Source organism: Podarcis liolepis (assembly GCF_965112155.1).
Source record: "Podarcis liolepis genome assembly, chromosome: 5".
Classification (NCBI taxonomy): Eukaryota; Metazoa; Chordata; class Lepidosauria; order Squamata; family Lacertidae; genus Podarcis; species Podarcis liolepis.
Window position 1 is genome coordinate 42,379,442 of NC_139556.1, and position 16,910 is coordinate 42,396,351.

General features: G+C 41.8%; 1 protein-coding gene across 5 annotated transcripts in view; it reads right to left on the reverse strand.

Annotated features, from left to right (window-relative positions):
• The window catches only part of INPP5A (inositol polyphosphate-5-phosphatase A), a 231,293-nt gene that overhangs the window by 92,946 nt on the left and 121,437 nt on the right, over positions 1-16,910 (reverse strand). For all 5 annotated transcript variants that reach the window (XM_083506000.1, XM_083506001.1, XM_083505998.1 and 2 more), the window contains exons 7-8: positions 9,443-9,495; positions 8,523-8,642 (exon numbers count right to left, since the gene is read on the reverse strand). In XM_083506000.1, the coding sequence (XP_083362126.1) occupies positions 8,523-8,642; positions 9,443-9,495 (173 nt within the window). The remainder of the gene's footprint in view (positions 1-8,522; positions 8,643-9,442; positions 9,496-16,910) is intronic.

Genomic DNA, 16,910 nt, shown 5'->3' on the forward strand with positions numbered 1-16,910 from the left:
TTTGCATACATGAAGGATGCTAAATCCAAACCCCCTTTTTTGAAATGACAAGAAAGGGATCTCAATGTGGTTCCAGAATGAAGGTCACAGAAAGGTTATCGGATAGAGGATGTTGGATTTTTTATTTGCTCTTTATAGAAAGTATAGATAGGAAGCGTTTTTCAGCTCCAAAGGAAAGAGAATGTTTGGATTAAGAGACACTAGACTTACATTGCTGAATATAAGGACAAATAAGATGATTAAATGCTTCCAGGAATTTATCACCATGCATGAAACTCTTGAGAAACCCTCTTCTAAGTGCCCACCACAAGGGCCGAGCTTCCTCTCTTGTGATGGGACAGCTAGGGAGCTCTCTTCCCCCAGGGGGAGTGTTTGGCTCAGTCCTTGGCCCCTTTGCCAAGACGCAATGAAGGCATGTGGAATGGCAAATGTTTCAAAACAGTGCTCCATACTGATGGTTTTACTGATAGATCTGTAATGTGCCTGGTCTAAAGTACCTGTTCTCCATAAGTTTATGAGAAAAGAAATATTATCCAAAAATAATGAGATAACATTTAAGTGAAATTCTCATGGGTGGGATGCAGGGCTGCCTTACTTTCATGGTAATCAAATGAATGCTTGTGAGTGTCCTGTCTTTCAGTCTACAAACCATCTATCCAGTTACTCTGCAGCCTTCCTGGGTGCTTGTATTTCTTGAAAAATCCTCTGCTGGGCTTTCCTGTAAGCATGGGAAAATGGGGAGGGTGCCTACCATATGCCAGACAACTGTCTTTTTATTTTTTACTTTTAAAGAAATCACTGTGCACATTTTTAAGGCAAAAAAAGGACTTCCCTCAGCTACAAAGCGTTGTATCCTGTGTAGTTCTACACAAATGTTCCATCAGCACAAATATTTCTGTTTGCGCAAAGCAATGTTATCCCTCTCTCCTCTGCTCGTGCACCCCCTTAAATTTCGTTCTAGGGGTTTCAGAATATTTTCTTTCTTGTTTTCCTCTCCCCAAAACTAGGTGCGTATTATCGTCTGGTGCGTCCTATAGAGCAAAAAATATGGTGTACTTTGCACAGCAGGCATGGTTTTAAAAGGGTATTAGACAAGATCATGGAGGGTAACGCTTTCATTGGTTACTAGTTATCATGGCATGCCTAACCCTGGAAGACCACTTGTTGGTAACAGCAGTAAAAATTTGGTTTGTCACTGTGAGAAAGAACAGGGTTCTGGATTAGGTAAGTTTTTGGCCTGTCCTACCAGGGCTCTTCTCGTGTTCTATAGTTCTTGGAATTTCTTAGAAGAACCTTGCCCTGTACTTCTGAACAATCCTACTTGCGACTATGGCCTGCAGAACCCATCTAGAAAGGACTGTCTAGCAACAATCCTTCCTTAAAGGGGAAACATAATTGATGACAATCTAAGAGCAAATGAAAAAGGCCTAATGAAAGTGCTTTCACTGACACGTCTGAAATGTTGTAACACTGACATTAAAAAGCTCAACTTTATCATATTCTTGAACCTCTTGCTTTTTTAGAAAAAAAATATAATAACCAAAACCTATTAATAATACAAAAAAACATTTCAAAAGGTCAAATAGCAAACAACAAGATGAAAGGTGTTGTCAAGAGGCTTAGGTAATCATCTTAATACTCAGGGCATTTGCCAGCACCGTTTAACTAATATGCGAGTTCACTTTTAATTTCAATATAGTGCCACAGGAACAACAACAAAAAAGCTATATTTTTTTAATTAATTACCATGTCAGCAGATATTAAGATGGCAAGAAAGACCACATCAATAATATATATGTAATTCAGGGAAAGGATTACAAGAAGAGCTATAAAAATCAATTTTTAGAGCTCGAAAACTGGCTCACTTTAGTTGGAACGATATTTCCCTTCTATTGACAAAACCATGATCTTATCTGACACTGACATTCACCTAATGCAATGTTAGATATGTATAATGATATAAGCACTTGTCAATTCTGCTACAATAAAACACAACTCTACTCCTACTGAAATGGGCAATGCTGCTGTAAGTGAGAACTGTTTTCATTCGAGAAAGAATGCTTTTAGTTAGAACAGATAATATGTCCACTCTGTCCCATTTTTGCATCCATCTGCGGTTTATTTATTTAAAGAAACCGTACAAAGATTTGTAATTCAATACAAATTTTACATCAATGTTTGTACTTCTAAACTTATCCTAAAACACATATTTTGGTATTGTATTCATGTGGAATCTGAAGATAATTATGCCCCGATTCACATATTAGAATGGATCCAACATGTGCAGTTTGAAGATTTGTAGGGAAGCCGTTCATTCATAGGAATGATCCTATGACTCATAAGTCTAAATCTTTGTGCTAAGACTGTCCTGTGGATCCAAATTAACAGCTCTGGTGGGAGTAACTGGATAAGCAGGGTAAAACTATGGGGTGGGTTTTTTTGGCCAGTTAGTTACTATTCAAAACTCCATGAAGCACAATTGTTGTGTATTTATCTCAGTGTTATATACCTCATGCCAAGTTCAAGAAGAAGAAATCAAATAAGTTCAGCAATAGGATGATAATCACACCCTCGATTAACTGCCTGGTGCTTCACATTTCCTTACATGGAGATTGTAATATGCAACAACTATCCTTGCTTTCTAACCAGTGGCAGAGGAAGCCACTTAGGCACCTGGGGCGAGCCGCCCATGGGGTGGGGCGCACTGCGGGGCCTCCAGAGCCTGCCTGCCTCCTCCCACTCAGCCGCCTTACAACTGGGGGGGGGGGGGAGGCAGTGGACGGACTGTTTGGGCAGCACGGAGCCTGCGTGTGCCCAAGACACCGCGTCTCTCCCAGGAGAGACGTGTGGCTCAGGTGTGCTGCAGGCCGCACAGTGAGTGCTGCCCAGCATTTTGTCACCCCCCTCAGTGGTAACACCCAGGGCGGCCCGCACCCACCGCACCCCCTTCCTCCACCCCTGTTTCTAACCTAAATACAAGAAGAACGAATGCCCAGGGAGTTGCAGCTACTAATGGCCAGTGCTATTTCTCTCTCTCTACCCGCCCCCCCCCTCAACATTACAAACTGGCTATGGTGGGTACAGGGAGCTAACCACACGATTCTTCAAACCGTGGCCTAGGATTGCATTTCTCTATGCACTGCACTATTTGCAGAGTGTACAAAACCAGTGTGTGGATTGTGTTCTGTTTGTCTGTGCTATCTGAATAACAAACATTCATGACTTTCTGCCCATTGGTGTCAGGCACCTATAAAGATGAACTAGTAAAAGACAGAAAACACACACACACACACACACACACACACAGAGAGAGGGGGGGGGACGACGACGACGACACAAACATCATCAGGCATTGATGACAAAACAGAATGTAAGAAGATACCTAGGCAGCAATCCCTTATTTGAGGGATAAGGTACAAATATACCTATTTTAGACCCTTATAAAAATAAAGGAGCAGGAGGAAAGCAAAGAAGATAAAAGTTGAGATGGCCCAATGAGTTTGCTTAAAAGTTGTCATCCTATTTGATGTGCTGGGGAAAAACCCTTTAAAATTGTAGCGATATCTGCAGATCCAGGATGCAACCACATTTGCTAAGTAGCAAGTCCCACTGAACACTGTGGGACTTGCAGCTGAGTAAACATGCACTGTGTCTTTGGCTAGAAGCTAAAATATATCTGGCTACTTATTTAAATCTCTGCCAAGAGAGACTGCTCACGTTACAGTTTCCCTGCTTTAAATAATAATAATAATAATAACAACAACAGCAATATAAATAACAAGAATAAAGGAGTATTTACAAACACTCCAGGCCCTCCAATTGCTCAAATGACCCAGATCTTTAACACAAGGTTTGCCTCTGCCTAGAAACGAAGTGGCTTTTCTTCCTCTCATTCAGCTGCAAGTTCTGGGAAAAGCCCAAAGAGAAACATTTAGATCGGAGGGGCCTTTGAGAAGATGTGACAGTTGACTGATGAGCATCCATAAAATGACAAAGAATTGCTGTGTGGAGCCTATGCCTCACATCTCCTCACCCTGGGAAACTAATTGCTTTGAATTGTTAATAGTAACATTATTTTTCTGGCAATCATTTCTTTTGAATACTCAAAATGAGCATGAAACAGCTCCTTTGACTGGACATAAAAGTTAAATGTCCCAATGTTGATCAAATTAACTTCAGCAATGTTACAATGGACTATATTTGTGAGAAAATAATGAAGGTCACAAAGCAGGGCTTTATGCCAAGATTTCACAGTTGTAATGTAAAATAAAAAAAAAATTAAAAAAATGTTTGTGTTCAACTAGACCAAGCTACGTTTTTTCTTTAAAACAGAAGGGCACTGTCATGTTCGAAAGAACGGGGGGGGGGGGGACACACACACCATTCCTCCCTCCCACTCTAAGTAACTTCAGGATGTTTCAGAGATTGGAACAACAAGAACAGTCTCTGGCTGGTGTCTCAGCATCCTGGATGCAACTATAATTTTTGCTGAATGTACCCAAATCCTTCAGTTCTTGCTTGGGTGAAAAGTGTCTTGGTTGAGTTCCTTCTCTCTCCGCTAGAATACAGATCTGATTCAAAATAGCAAAAGCTCTCTATGATTCAGGGGGAAATGCTAAGAATCGTAAATAGTAGCTATGCAACTTAGTGAAGAGCAAATTCTGTTTCCAAAGCGTCTTTCAAAAATTTAACGAGCAATTGTTTTTTTGTTAGGTCAGAAAAACGTAAGAACAGAGCGCGACAGAAAGCGTTTCCATGAGAAGCTTCTGAGGTTTGGTGCTGTTCTTACTATAAAGCTTTTAAATTGCTTTCCAACTGGTAAAGCTATCTATCTATCTATCTATCTATCTATCTATCTATCTATCTATCTATCATCTATCTATCTATCATCTATCTATCTATCTATCTATCTATCTATCTATCTATCTATCTATCTATCTATCTATCGTTATATAAAAAAATGCTATGTGTCCACACTTAGCACTGAACAGCTAACAAAACCATTCTACAGCAGCTTTAAAAAATAATTAAAAGTGCACTATAGACCTGCTCTGTTTTCCTTTTGGAAATTTGATTCTCTTTATCAATCTACCAGCTTTTTCTCTGTGGTCATGATTTTCAGCAGTTTTAAACCCCCAAATGTTAAACTACATTATAACTACTTTATACAACATGTGCCTTTTTCTTCTTCTTCTTGGTAGGTTCAACTCTTTTTATCCACCCTATTCCCCCCCTCCCCTTAAAAGTTCATTTGCATTTGTTTCCTTTTTGCAAATAATTAAGACGGGAATGCAGCCTATGATGGTCACTTCAGTCTTGCATAAATTGCTGCTATTTAACTGGCTGTTCACACTGGCCAAGATGAGCCCAGCAGACAGGACTGCTTCACTTACTCCCACAGCGACTTAAATCAACTGTGAAAAGATGTTTCAGTTTCATTCAGTGAGGGGTTTAGCTCATTAAACTCTTTTCCTTCTCAGCATTGTTCCCGAAAGCTTGAACTGCAGTGGCTGTTAAATGCTCTTTAGCAGTTTAAAGGCTTTAGAGGAAAAGACTTATCAGCCTCTGGTTTTAACAGCACTAAATCTGCATTAGTAGGGCATGAAGATAAGGGGATTTAAAGGCCTGCCTTGAAACCTTCTCTCTTCTGTGTTTATCTGGCACCGCCATTGCTCCTGTAGCTCAGCTGGAAATGTAGATCTATGAAGCTTTAAAGGGAGATTAAAAGCCAAGAAAAGAAGTAGTTTCTTTCCTATAGATACTCTCACTTTCCCCTTTCCTACTGTCTGAAGAAGTGATGGCAGACAATGGTCCAAGATGGTTCCCAAAACCTTCTGAATGGGGGCACTGTTGGTGGTAGCATTCATTCAAAGTGAGCTCCAGTGTATTGTCCTCCCCAATCAGCAGATCAGAATAGAGTTTGCTGGTGGCTGCCAAAAGGTTAGCAGTGCTGATGAAAGGGGTTTCCCATTATTCACTGCTCTTACAGAACTCCCCTTTTGTGCCGGGCAGCCCATCATTTCACTACGGAGGTCCGGATCTGCGGCTGGCTGCTTTCTCAAAATGAGCAATCTATGTGAATGTAAGCCCCCACAGTGGTAGTGCCACCTAAAAAAATGGAGGGTTTTCTTCTTCTTCTTCTTTTCCTGAAAAGGCAGGAGAGCTGGGTCTGGTTTTGGCACTGTCACATTCTAATGATCTACCGCCATGACACCCTTGACCCGCGGTTAACACTGTTTAGCCCTCAATCTTGCTTGCCGAGGCATTTGTGGAGGGGGGGTCTAAATGTCTCCAAAAGAGCTAAAAGGAAACACACAGTGCAAGTTAAAAACAACAACGCAAAAGCGCTTTACAGCTCTGTCAGGTCCTTTAGACCACAAGAAGAGATGGAGGAATAAACACCAGATGGAAAAAAAAGTATGAATAATTATTTCACCTTGAATAATATTAGCCTGAAGGAAGCCTAGCTAGTCAGGGCAATTAATAATATAACGTACATTATGAGGGGGGAGGGGGGACAGCCAGCCAATCATGGTCCAGATGTGGGCTACAGGCCAATTTCCGGTGGACCACCTAGTGCTTGCTGGTTGCTAGGATCTTTGCAAAGAATGCTGGACCAGGTGGATGTAAATCTCCTGCCGCAAAGCACTTCTTAAATTCTTAAGGAAGAGTTGCACTCACAGGATCACTTAACACAGATCTGGCTATGCCTGAACTGGTGTGAGAACCCGAGTATTCTTGCTCTGTTAATTTACTACGCACGGTGAAAAGATTGAAGCCAAACCACCCCATATTAGAATTAAAAACGACAACTACACTCGTCGAATTTCTAGTTATGGGATTGAGTGAGGGGAAGAACCGTTTGTAGACTCCTTAACCAGAAAGGTGGGTGCATGCCAACCAAGGCAGTACATCAGTCTTCTACCAGACAACTCGGGTAAGCTATCCAAGCCTCATGCCAAATTCTATTTCTTTCTTTCCCTCTCTCTCTCTCTCTCTCTCACACACACACACACACACACACGTTTGTTCTAGCTAGCAACGTCCTCCACCTTGCAGATGTGAAAAGGCAGGAAGAACTGGTCAGTGCTAAACATTTAGTTTACATTTAATACTAAGCTTTATAGAAGGTTTCTTAGCTTTGGGAGGGGAAAAGCAATCAGGGTTTCTAAGACTATTCTAAAAATTCTTGCATTTTCCTAGGTTGATGATCAGATACAATATGAACCAATGCGCAAAGCTGAGTTGTAACCAAATATGCACTAACACTGCACTTTGAGTTACGCAAAGGTGACACAATTAGCAGCTGGAGATCAACCACAGATGCCCTAAGTGGCCTTCAGCAAATTAGCAGTCCATTCTCAGTTTCTTACCTATTATTAGTAATGATATTTGCAGGCTACCCTTCAACTTGAGTTCTCTGGGCAACAAACATTTGACCATACCAAATAAAGCACCAGAAATAAAATGATTAAACCCCTATAAAATGAGAATAATAGTGCATGGCAACAAGAAGCAGATAAGTGCTTGGTGTATGGAAGACAGATTAAAATACAGTGGTGCCTCACAAGATGAAAAGAATTCGTTCCGCGAGTCTTTTCGTCTTGCGATGTTTTTCGTCTTGCGAAGCACGGTCCGTCACAATTGCGCCTCTTCAAGCGGCTTTAAAAAAAAAAGCGCAAGACGTTTTCGTCTTGCGAAGCAAGCCCATAGGGAAATTCGTCTAGCGAAGCAACGCAAAACCGAAAAATCCTTTCGTCTAGCGAGTTTTTCGTCTTGCGAGGCACCACTGTATATTGAAAATATTTAAGATATTACAGGATGCTGACAGAAATCCACAACCACCAACTTTAGAGTGTTTCCTACAAATTAATGGGATTTCCAAGGAAACTGTATCAGTAAGTGGGCTGCCGAAGCAGTACAAATGCTCTCTTTATACCTAATTTTCCAGCAACAGAGTAACTCGGATGTTCCTCAGTTCATTGGCTTTTGGGGGGAAAGAAAATGAAATATGTATCTGGTAAGTTTGTTAATTCATAGGACTGGACCGGCACATCTGCCCTGGTAGGGCAAAGCTGCATCAAAAGCCTCCCAGCAGTAGTGATGCTGCTGCCAGTAAGCTATTGCTGTCGCTCCGCCCCATCAGATGAGCTGCTCCTGGGACTGGAGGTTCTAGCCAATGGTAGTCCTACTCAGGAATACTATTGACCTCCTCAGGACTACCTACTCAGTGAGTAGACCCACTGGAATTAATAAACATGGCTAACTTAGGTCCACTGCTCTCAATGGGTCTACTCTTGAGTAGAACTCAGGAACAACCCTAGATATTTGGCGTTTCCACAGTTTGCAATTAAGAATAAAATAAATCCTCTGGTGCTTATTCACTACTTGTTCTTCTAATCCCCTGGAGGTTGGCCACATTTCAAGACAAAGCCACAGCAACGATAATTACTTCGTATTTGGAACACAATGCAAAATGCAGGGCAATAAAAGAAGCTAAAAAAAGAGTGTTGACAACCTACCTGTCAAGTACATAACTGAGGGCCTTATGCCTTATTCCTGAGTAAACCGACGGGCTTGTTTCCCAAGCAACTAAATTGGAAGCATCGTGGAAAAGATGGATGTTTACCAAGTCAAAGGCACTGTGACAAAAGGAGGAGAAGACTTACTGAGAATAAAAGTAAGGACATAGGCAAGAGGGAAAGCATTTGATTTTACTGTACTACAATCTTGAGTGACTGCAGATCACGAGCTCTATTTTGAAACACAAGCAATGAAATCAATTGAAATGAGTCTGCCACTATATGCCTGATCTATATGCAAACCTCCGCCAGCGTTTCCATTTGTATGTGCACTTAAAACTCGTAAATATCTAGGGCGATATCAAATTGTGGCATCTCACTTGTGCAACTGATTTCCAATTGTGGCAATGGGACTTAACCTTCCTCCAGCCTCTTCTGGAGCCCCCACCCCCCACCCCACTGGAGTTGGGGACAAAGGGGAATCTGGTCATATCTACTGGCGTGACAGATCTTGCCCATTATATTACAGTCTCACAAATATCAAACACCACCAAGTATTAAACTAGCATCCGAAACAGTGGTCTGAACCTGGTTTGTGAGGGTCAGGTTCTGCTAACCATAGTTTGCCATTACATCTAAATTTGGATTAAACATTAGTGTTCAATGTGAAATTATAAAGCAGGAAATGAAATGGTAAACCTATAAATGTTCATTCCAATATCTATCACCGCACAGTGGGATCCATTGATTATATTATACGTTGGAATCTAAAGCATTTATGGCCCATATACAAAATCATGTTTTAAAAATGTGCAACGACTTAGGTGCCTGCCGCTTGGTGGGAAATGAAACTTTCCTGATTCTACTGGAAACTATACAAAATGCATTGCTTTTAAACAAACACCTTCCATTTTACATACCAGTCAGTAATACACCATCTAGTTCGTATGAAGCCTTTTCTGGACCACTTACACTGAAAAGCAAAACAAAATGCAATAGAAACACATTTAAAATACAGAAAACGAAAGGGGGAAAAACAGAGTCAATCTTTCGGTTGGCTAAATAAAATATTGGTTTATATACTTGTGCTGAGAGTATTGAAAATAATTTAAAAAACAAACAAACTCACATGCTGCAGTGCAACAATGTCAGTGACAGTTTAGGGCATATCTAAACATTACTTTGGAAACTAAAGCTCTTTTCACATGCTGTTCTGTGAAGTGGCAATGTGGGCAGAAAGGGGTTATGGGGCAGTGCTTCCAGCTCCCCCCGTTCTGCCATCCACATGGCGGAGACTAGGGTGTAGTCTTCCCCACCTCAGATTTCTTCTCTGCTGCATGGACTGCAGAGGTGAGGCAGAGAACAGAGCCACACATTGCCAGATGATGGCTGCAGCCCCTTTCTGTCATGTTGCCCCTTCACACAACTATTGCTATTATTGTTTTTGTTGTTATTGTTGCTTATTCAGTTTTTAAACCAGCCCTTCTGAAGGATCCCAGGACCAGATTATTATTATTTTAATATTAAATATCTATACCACCCTTCATCTGAGGATCACAGGGGGCTTTACAATATAATTGTAGTTGTTCTGGCCATGATGGCCATATCAGCCACAGAAAGAAAACTACAACTCCCAACACCCTTGGCCATTGGCCATGCCATGTTGGCTGGAGTCAATGCACGTTGTAGTCTAATGATATCTGGAGGACCATACGTTTATCCTTCTCACATTAATTGGACAGTAACATATTTTGGACTGTGCTCTCAATGTATGGACGACAACAACAACAACAACAACAACAACAACAACAACAAGTGCAGCTAAGTATTTTTGTGCGCCTAACAGCAAGTTGTTATTTTCTTAACAGCCATCTAAATTTCTTTCTTGTTAAACAGAAATAAAACACATATTTTAACACCCACATGGAAATTATAATGGTACCGAACCTTCTAAAAGAAACTGCAATCATCTTTGCATATATCATGACACTGCCACTCACAGTCACATCTTTCCTGAACAGCTGTCAATCATGGAGAAATGTCATCCCTTGTAAATTTTCCTTAAATATGAAGTAGCAACTATACTGGGAAAATAGAAACGCGCCAGGCCATTCTTATTCCATAGGGCTCCACAACCCAAGGCATCTATGGTGTGACATTCCATTCATCAAAGCAAGCTATGCTCTATTCCACCAACAAATCAATTTGTGACAAGCTGTGGTAGGGTTGGCATAGAAAAAGAATTGTTTTCCATGTCTGTGAAAGGTGATCACAAATTTACTCCACTGGTAGAGAAACAGAATTAGGATGCAAACTGAAGACAGGGTTGGTTGGTTGGTTGGTTACTTAGTTAGTTAGTTAGTTAGTTTAGAAAAGCCGCTTCCTGCCCAGCTCTATAGGCTCACAGTGGGTTCCAAGCAATGAAATATAGGAGGAGGAGGAGGAGGAGGAGGAGGAGGAGGAGGAGGAGGAGGAGGAGAAGGAGAAGACGACGACTGTGGTTTGGACTCCAAGAAGTGACAGCTAAATTCTGCTTGCACAATGTGGGTTTCCTGGTTCCTTATTTGAGTAGCTCAAAAGCTACTCTTGAGAGTCAGGAGACCTCCAGAAGATAGTGTGAGACTGAAGGGGGAATCAGTGGAAATTGGAATACCCCACATTGTGTGCTCAGGAGCACCTTAAACTAAGGACTGGGACTCTCTAGATCTCACCTAATAAAAATATGTTGTCCATATAGCAAAACAACCCAGTTAACACACTTCACAAGCCTGTTGAAGAAGGAAGGCTTCTTCTTGAGTATTAATAGCAGGAAACTGTCCTGAACAAACATTCGTGGTGATATAAGACCTGCTGCATCGTGACGTGACATGGGTGTTGAGGATATGCCTGAAAAGTATCTCACTGTTATTTGTCATGGCCATTTTATGATCTTTAGCTACAGTCACCTTGTGTGGGACAAAAACAGATCAGCTGACAAACAATTGAGAGAAATCACTCCGGATTTCTTCTTCTTTTTGATGAAGAGCCATTGGTTCAATCTGTCAACTTTCTAATCAGCTTTAAGAATAAAAATAAAAATGCTGCTTTAGTGGCTAGTGAAAATGCCCCAGTGGATTCTGTTAATATACCAAACTGGAGCTGAGCCTGCTTGTGAATGAGCAAATCAACATACAAACCATGCACTGCAACTGGTAGATGTATCAGAGATGGCCATGTTTTGTCAGCACATTCTCTTCAAGGCAAGACTGGGTTATAGAACCTTTCACTCTGACAAAGGTTGTGTCCATCCTTTCCTGGGATATCTCTGAGAAAAAGGATCAGTGTACACTTGCCCCATGGATGTTAGGGGCAATCCTAAGCAAAGGGCTATCCAAGCAAAGTCACAATCAGGAAGTGGGCATTTAAACAGATTTAGTCAGCCAACATGAAGGGTGTGAGAAGTAGAGAGAGACAGAGAAACGTGATGTGTATTTTGAACAAGTTCCTTTTTCATCAAACGCCAGTGAGCTTGGAAAGCACTTTGGCATACTATTCCTGTAGATTTCTTCACTCTTCTCAAAACCTATATGACTAACAGTTGTTACTTCTTGTAATTTTGCTTTCATAACACTGCTGCTGACAGAATTGAAAAACAAGAAAAAACCCCACACAAATACAGGTTTCTGTTTTTGTTGTTGTTCAGCAAAAGCAAATTGCACAATGATTTATTTTCCATCATCTTTTATTCATAGATTGAATCATGTCTACGTAAGATTTGGCTCAGATGCCTTCCTCCACAACGGGACATGATATTTTGATCAAGAACACGCTATTTTTTATCTATTGCACTTATAAACCACTTTTCTGTGTGTAGGGCCCAAAGTGGTCTACAACAACAATGAAATAATACAATAAAATAACCAATACAATGCTGGTTATGTTGATCTGGGTCATATATGAAATCTAACTCTGCATGTCTGACTGATAGAAATTAAGGCAGGAACTCAGCAGAATAAATTTCTAATGTGAAATACTGAGAAGCAATTAGTATCTTGCCCTTGACCTAACCCCCCCCCCCCTAAAAGTAAACTATTGCCATGAAGTGGTATTTCAAGAGATTTGGGGTTCTTTACACTTAAAATTATTCCTCGCTTTGCACAAAAAAAAAACCAGCCAAAGAGCAAGCGTTGCTCCTACTCAGAGCAATACACAGAGGAAAAGGGTAATATTTTTGGCAAGCAATTTTTTTTATTGTAGCCCTGTTGTGGCTATGTAATGGTGAGCTGACCGTTTGATTGCTTTGATGCATCACAGATAACTGGTGAGTTCCGCATTTATGTTGTGGACCATTTATGAAACCTGATTGTGACAGGACTGGAGCTATTTGGGCACTAGCTTCACATGGGTGTAGCTGTGTAGACCTGGGGAGTCTGCTGTGGCCATTGGCCTCACTCCCAGCACCCATGCTTTGGCGGGGGGAGGTCAGAAGAGGAGAGACAGCTCTTCATATGTAGGTTCCATTCATGAACAAGAACCCTAATTGTTGGGCCTCAGTGGTCTACAAGAGGAGTGGGAAGACATTAGGCAGTGCATTCTAACACTTCTTATCCAGTTCCCTAATGTTCTGGAAGGAAGGAAGGAAGGAAGGAAGGAAGGAAGGAAGGAAGGAAGGAAGGAAGGAGGGAAGGAGCTTTTTGTATTACATCAGCACTAAGACACTGGAGAAGGAAGCTTGTAACAGAGAATGAAATTAGCACTACTAAGGCAGTCTGGCTTCACAGAAGCATAAAGCAACCTCTTTGCCATCTCCTAGAAGGCGAAAGATGTACATAGGTCTCTGCGGCTAAATGAATAGGAAAGAGTGCACATCAGGAGACTCACTAACATACAAAGAAAGAAAGAAAGAAAGAAGGAAGGAAGCACCTCTCCATTAAATAAAAGAAATGATAAGGTGATTACATAAACCATTGCAGGGCTGCGGGGAGGGGACTAAAAAATAAAGAGTGTTTTAATGTGCGGGTTCTCTTATGTACATGTTTTTTCTGACACAGAAAAAAATGACTGCCTATAAAAGCAGCAGGAAAGTGCAGCAATAGCCATCCCTCATGAATAATCAGAAAAAAGCAAAAGGGAAGCCATATTTTGGGCATTCTCCTTGATGTGATTAAGAACGGTATGAGGTGGAGAGCACAGCCATGTTGGGGCAAAGACTTCTGGAGGGGAAAACTGACCTTCCATGTGTAGCCCGCTGCCGCCAATGATTTACAACCCGGGATGCACAGGGCCCTAAATCACAAGGGTACCTTTGCATGTAGAGCAAGCTTCACTCATAACCGCCCCCTGGGGGCAGGGTGATGGAGCTGTAAGGGTTCAGTGGTGGTGGGACCAAATGAGCGAGGGCCTGCGCTCCCTCTTGCATAATGGTTAAACATGGGAGGGGTACATGGAGGAGAATGCAGTAGAGCCAATCTATTAAAGAACTGCAATACAGAATGGGGAAAACCTGTGCAACCCTGTCTATTAGGGAAGTTGAGAAGTACTAAACAATTCTACATCTTAAACACCTTTAATAGCATGCGTTGGTATCAGATGGATCCTTCTGGAAAGAAAGGCCAGCAACATAAATAACCCCGAGTTGTTAGAAAGTAAAAAGGAATGTCCAGGAAACATTAATGTGACAAGCATCACCAGGACCAGTAAGTAATGCACACAAGCCATGCTAGATAATGAGCAGCACAGCGTCCTAATTCATCTTTTCACCATCATTTTACTGAAAGGAGCCAAATCAATTTACAGCAGTGACCCAGCAGGGGTTCACTCAACCATACCAGGCAGGAGAGATAAAAGAAAGATGTTTTGAAGTGACAGTGGCAGTAATCTGATTCCTGCTTCTGAAGAAGTGTAACTGGAACAGTAGACACCTTAAGATTAGGCCCATCGAAGGCTGTATTCTGAGCAGTGGGACTGGGGAACAATTAACAGTGTCGCAAATTTATGCTCATTGAGGTATTCTGCACTGTGATGAATTTAGTAGCGCTAACAAGCCCTCCATGGTCATGGCAGTGCGTCCATCCCATAGCCCATGGGCGGCAAATGTAGTGCCTTCTAGATGTTCTAGTCTACAACCGCCATCATTCCCAGACCAATGGTCATGGACAATGCAGGTCACCACATCTGAAAGGCACTATGTTGGTGACCCCTGCTAGACGCAACTCAGTCCCAGCATTACTCCTTTAAAGCAGGAGAGGGTAACTTGCGACTCTTTACATATTGTTATAGACTCCAGCTGCCACCTGTTCCAGTCTGCATGGCCAAATGTCAGGGACACTGGGAACTGTAGTCCAAAAGCAAAGCGAAAGCTTCCTGGGAAGCCTCGTCTCTCCTTATGCATCACCCTGCTACAACTCCAAGAAGACGGACAGATGGTGTGGATCAGTACAAAGACTGATCAGCTGGCCTCTGCTGCTCCTTAAAGAAGAATGCTCTTCCTCCAAGAAGACCACCACGAAAGCAGGTTTTCCTACTAGTGCATATGAATTCTGCCATTGAGCAGAACTCCATATGTTAAAAATTAAGGTCTTGCTTTCCTAAAGGCAAGGTGCTTCATACTGGTGAATGGAAAGTATATTTCAGTTCCTAATTAGAAAACCATTCTTCTTTCAAGACTCAAAAGACCCTAACACGGCAAATTATGATGACCACTAAGAGCCTGCATCAATTTCACATCACTTTGTGTTCACACCAGTCTTCTAATGTATCATTTATGTTATTTTTGTCATTGTGGGGTGGTGATTAGCCCTTCCACCACCCCTCAACTGAGTTAAGCCAGAAGTTGTGGAGTGACTGAAGAAGACAGTAGTCGCAAAGAATGCTAAAAATGGCAGAGATGTTTATCCTTGCATTTCTAGACTCCCTAGCAGCAGTAGATAGAAGCTCTAAAACAGGCTTAGAAATATCTGTTGCTTTAAGAAATCCTGGCAAATCTGTAGTTTTAAATTTGTTCCAAGATTCACATTGCAAGCAAAAGTTTGAGAAGGGGTGTATGTCTGGTACTGAACCATTAGAAGCCAAGCCTTTTGGGGGGTGGGGGCTTGAGCTTAGCTGATCATGGGATCGAACGGGGGAACAACTCTCAAATTTGCCATTTCAATCCACTGAGATACTCATGTAGTGATCCATCTCAGAAAACAGGACGCCTGTGTCTAGAGAAGCACCAAACGTCAAAACTGTTCAGGATTATCTGTGTTCTTCAGCGATGTGTTATCTGGATTTTAGAATATAGCAACTCCACACCCCAAGAAATGAGTTTGGCATCTTTCACCTTACACAATATTAAGTCTCTCCCTAGTTTTCCTGTTAATAAGATTCCTTTAGCCAGCCGACGGATTGTGAATACAGGCAGTTTCATCTACTAAAAGACAACATAAATCATCATTGAGAAAGGAGAGACTGTGGTAAGGTTATCACCATACAGCCTTCTCCATGAAAGGTTTGCATTAAAGCATTAGTGAAATTAATTCATCTTTCACAAGAGCTTTGAGCAGTATCGGTGATCTATGATAACAACCAATTTCTCACTATGGAGGGGGGGAAATTACTCAGCCCTGATAGACTACACAAATCTGCTTTTTAAAAATGACCTAACATTATCTGGAGTGTTGCTCCCAAAGGCATCGTTTGAGATTCATGCACAGCCAAGAGAAGCCATAAATCAGCAGAGAAAGTTTTGTTACTTTTATATGCAGTGGGCTGTAATTATTTTGAATTGCATTATGCCTCAATCATTGTAATTACTTTTAGATCATCCTTAAGCGGCAGTAATAAAAAGAAAAGAAATCAGTCTTAAACCAAGGGCAAACTACCCCACCCGCAAAAAAAAAAAAGGAACATAAATGTTACATTAGAAGCCTGGGGGTAAACACACAGCAATGTAAAGTCGATGCAAATTTTCCCTGAAAAATTCAGCATGCAAAGTAGCCACCCTTGCCTTGGGGCTTCACACACAAATGTGCCCAAGGGGTGGGTCCAGTTGCAAAGAGTATACGAGGAAGTCAGTTGTGGGACTGCTGGGGGAGAGAGGGATGGAGGGGTGATGGTGGGGGGTGAGTAGGCTTCCTGAAATGCTACCCATCAGGAAAAATGGAGGGGCTGAATTGGCTATGCAGGTTGCTGGAGGAGCGTGGTAGACCGAAAGGGCTGGTTGGTCCATGCAGGAGCCAGGCTATTATCCCACTGAGGCGGTACAGTGGTGCCTCGGGTTAAGAACTTAATTCGTTCTGGAGGTCTGTTCTTAATCTGAAGCACCACTTTAGCTAATGGGGCCTCCCACTGCCACCGTGCCACCAGAGCACGATTTCTGTTTTCATCCTGAAGCAAAGTTCTTAACCTGAGGTACTATTTCTGGGTTAG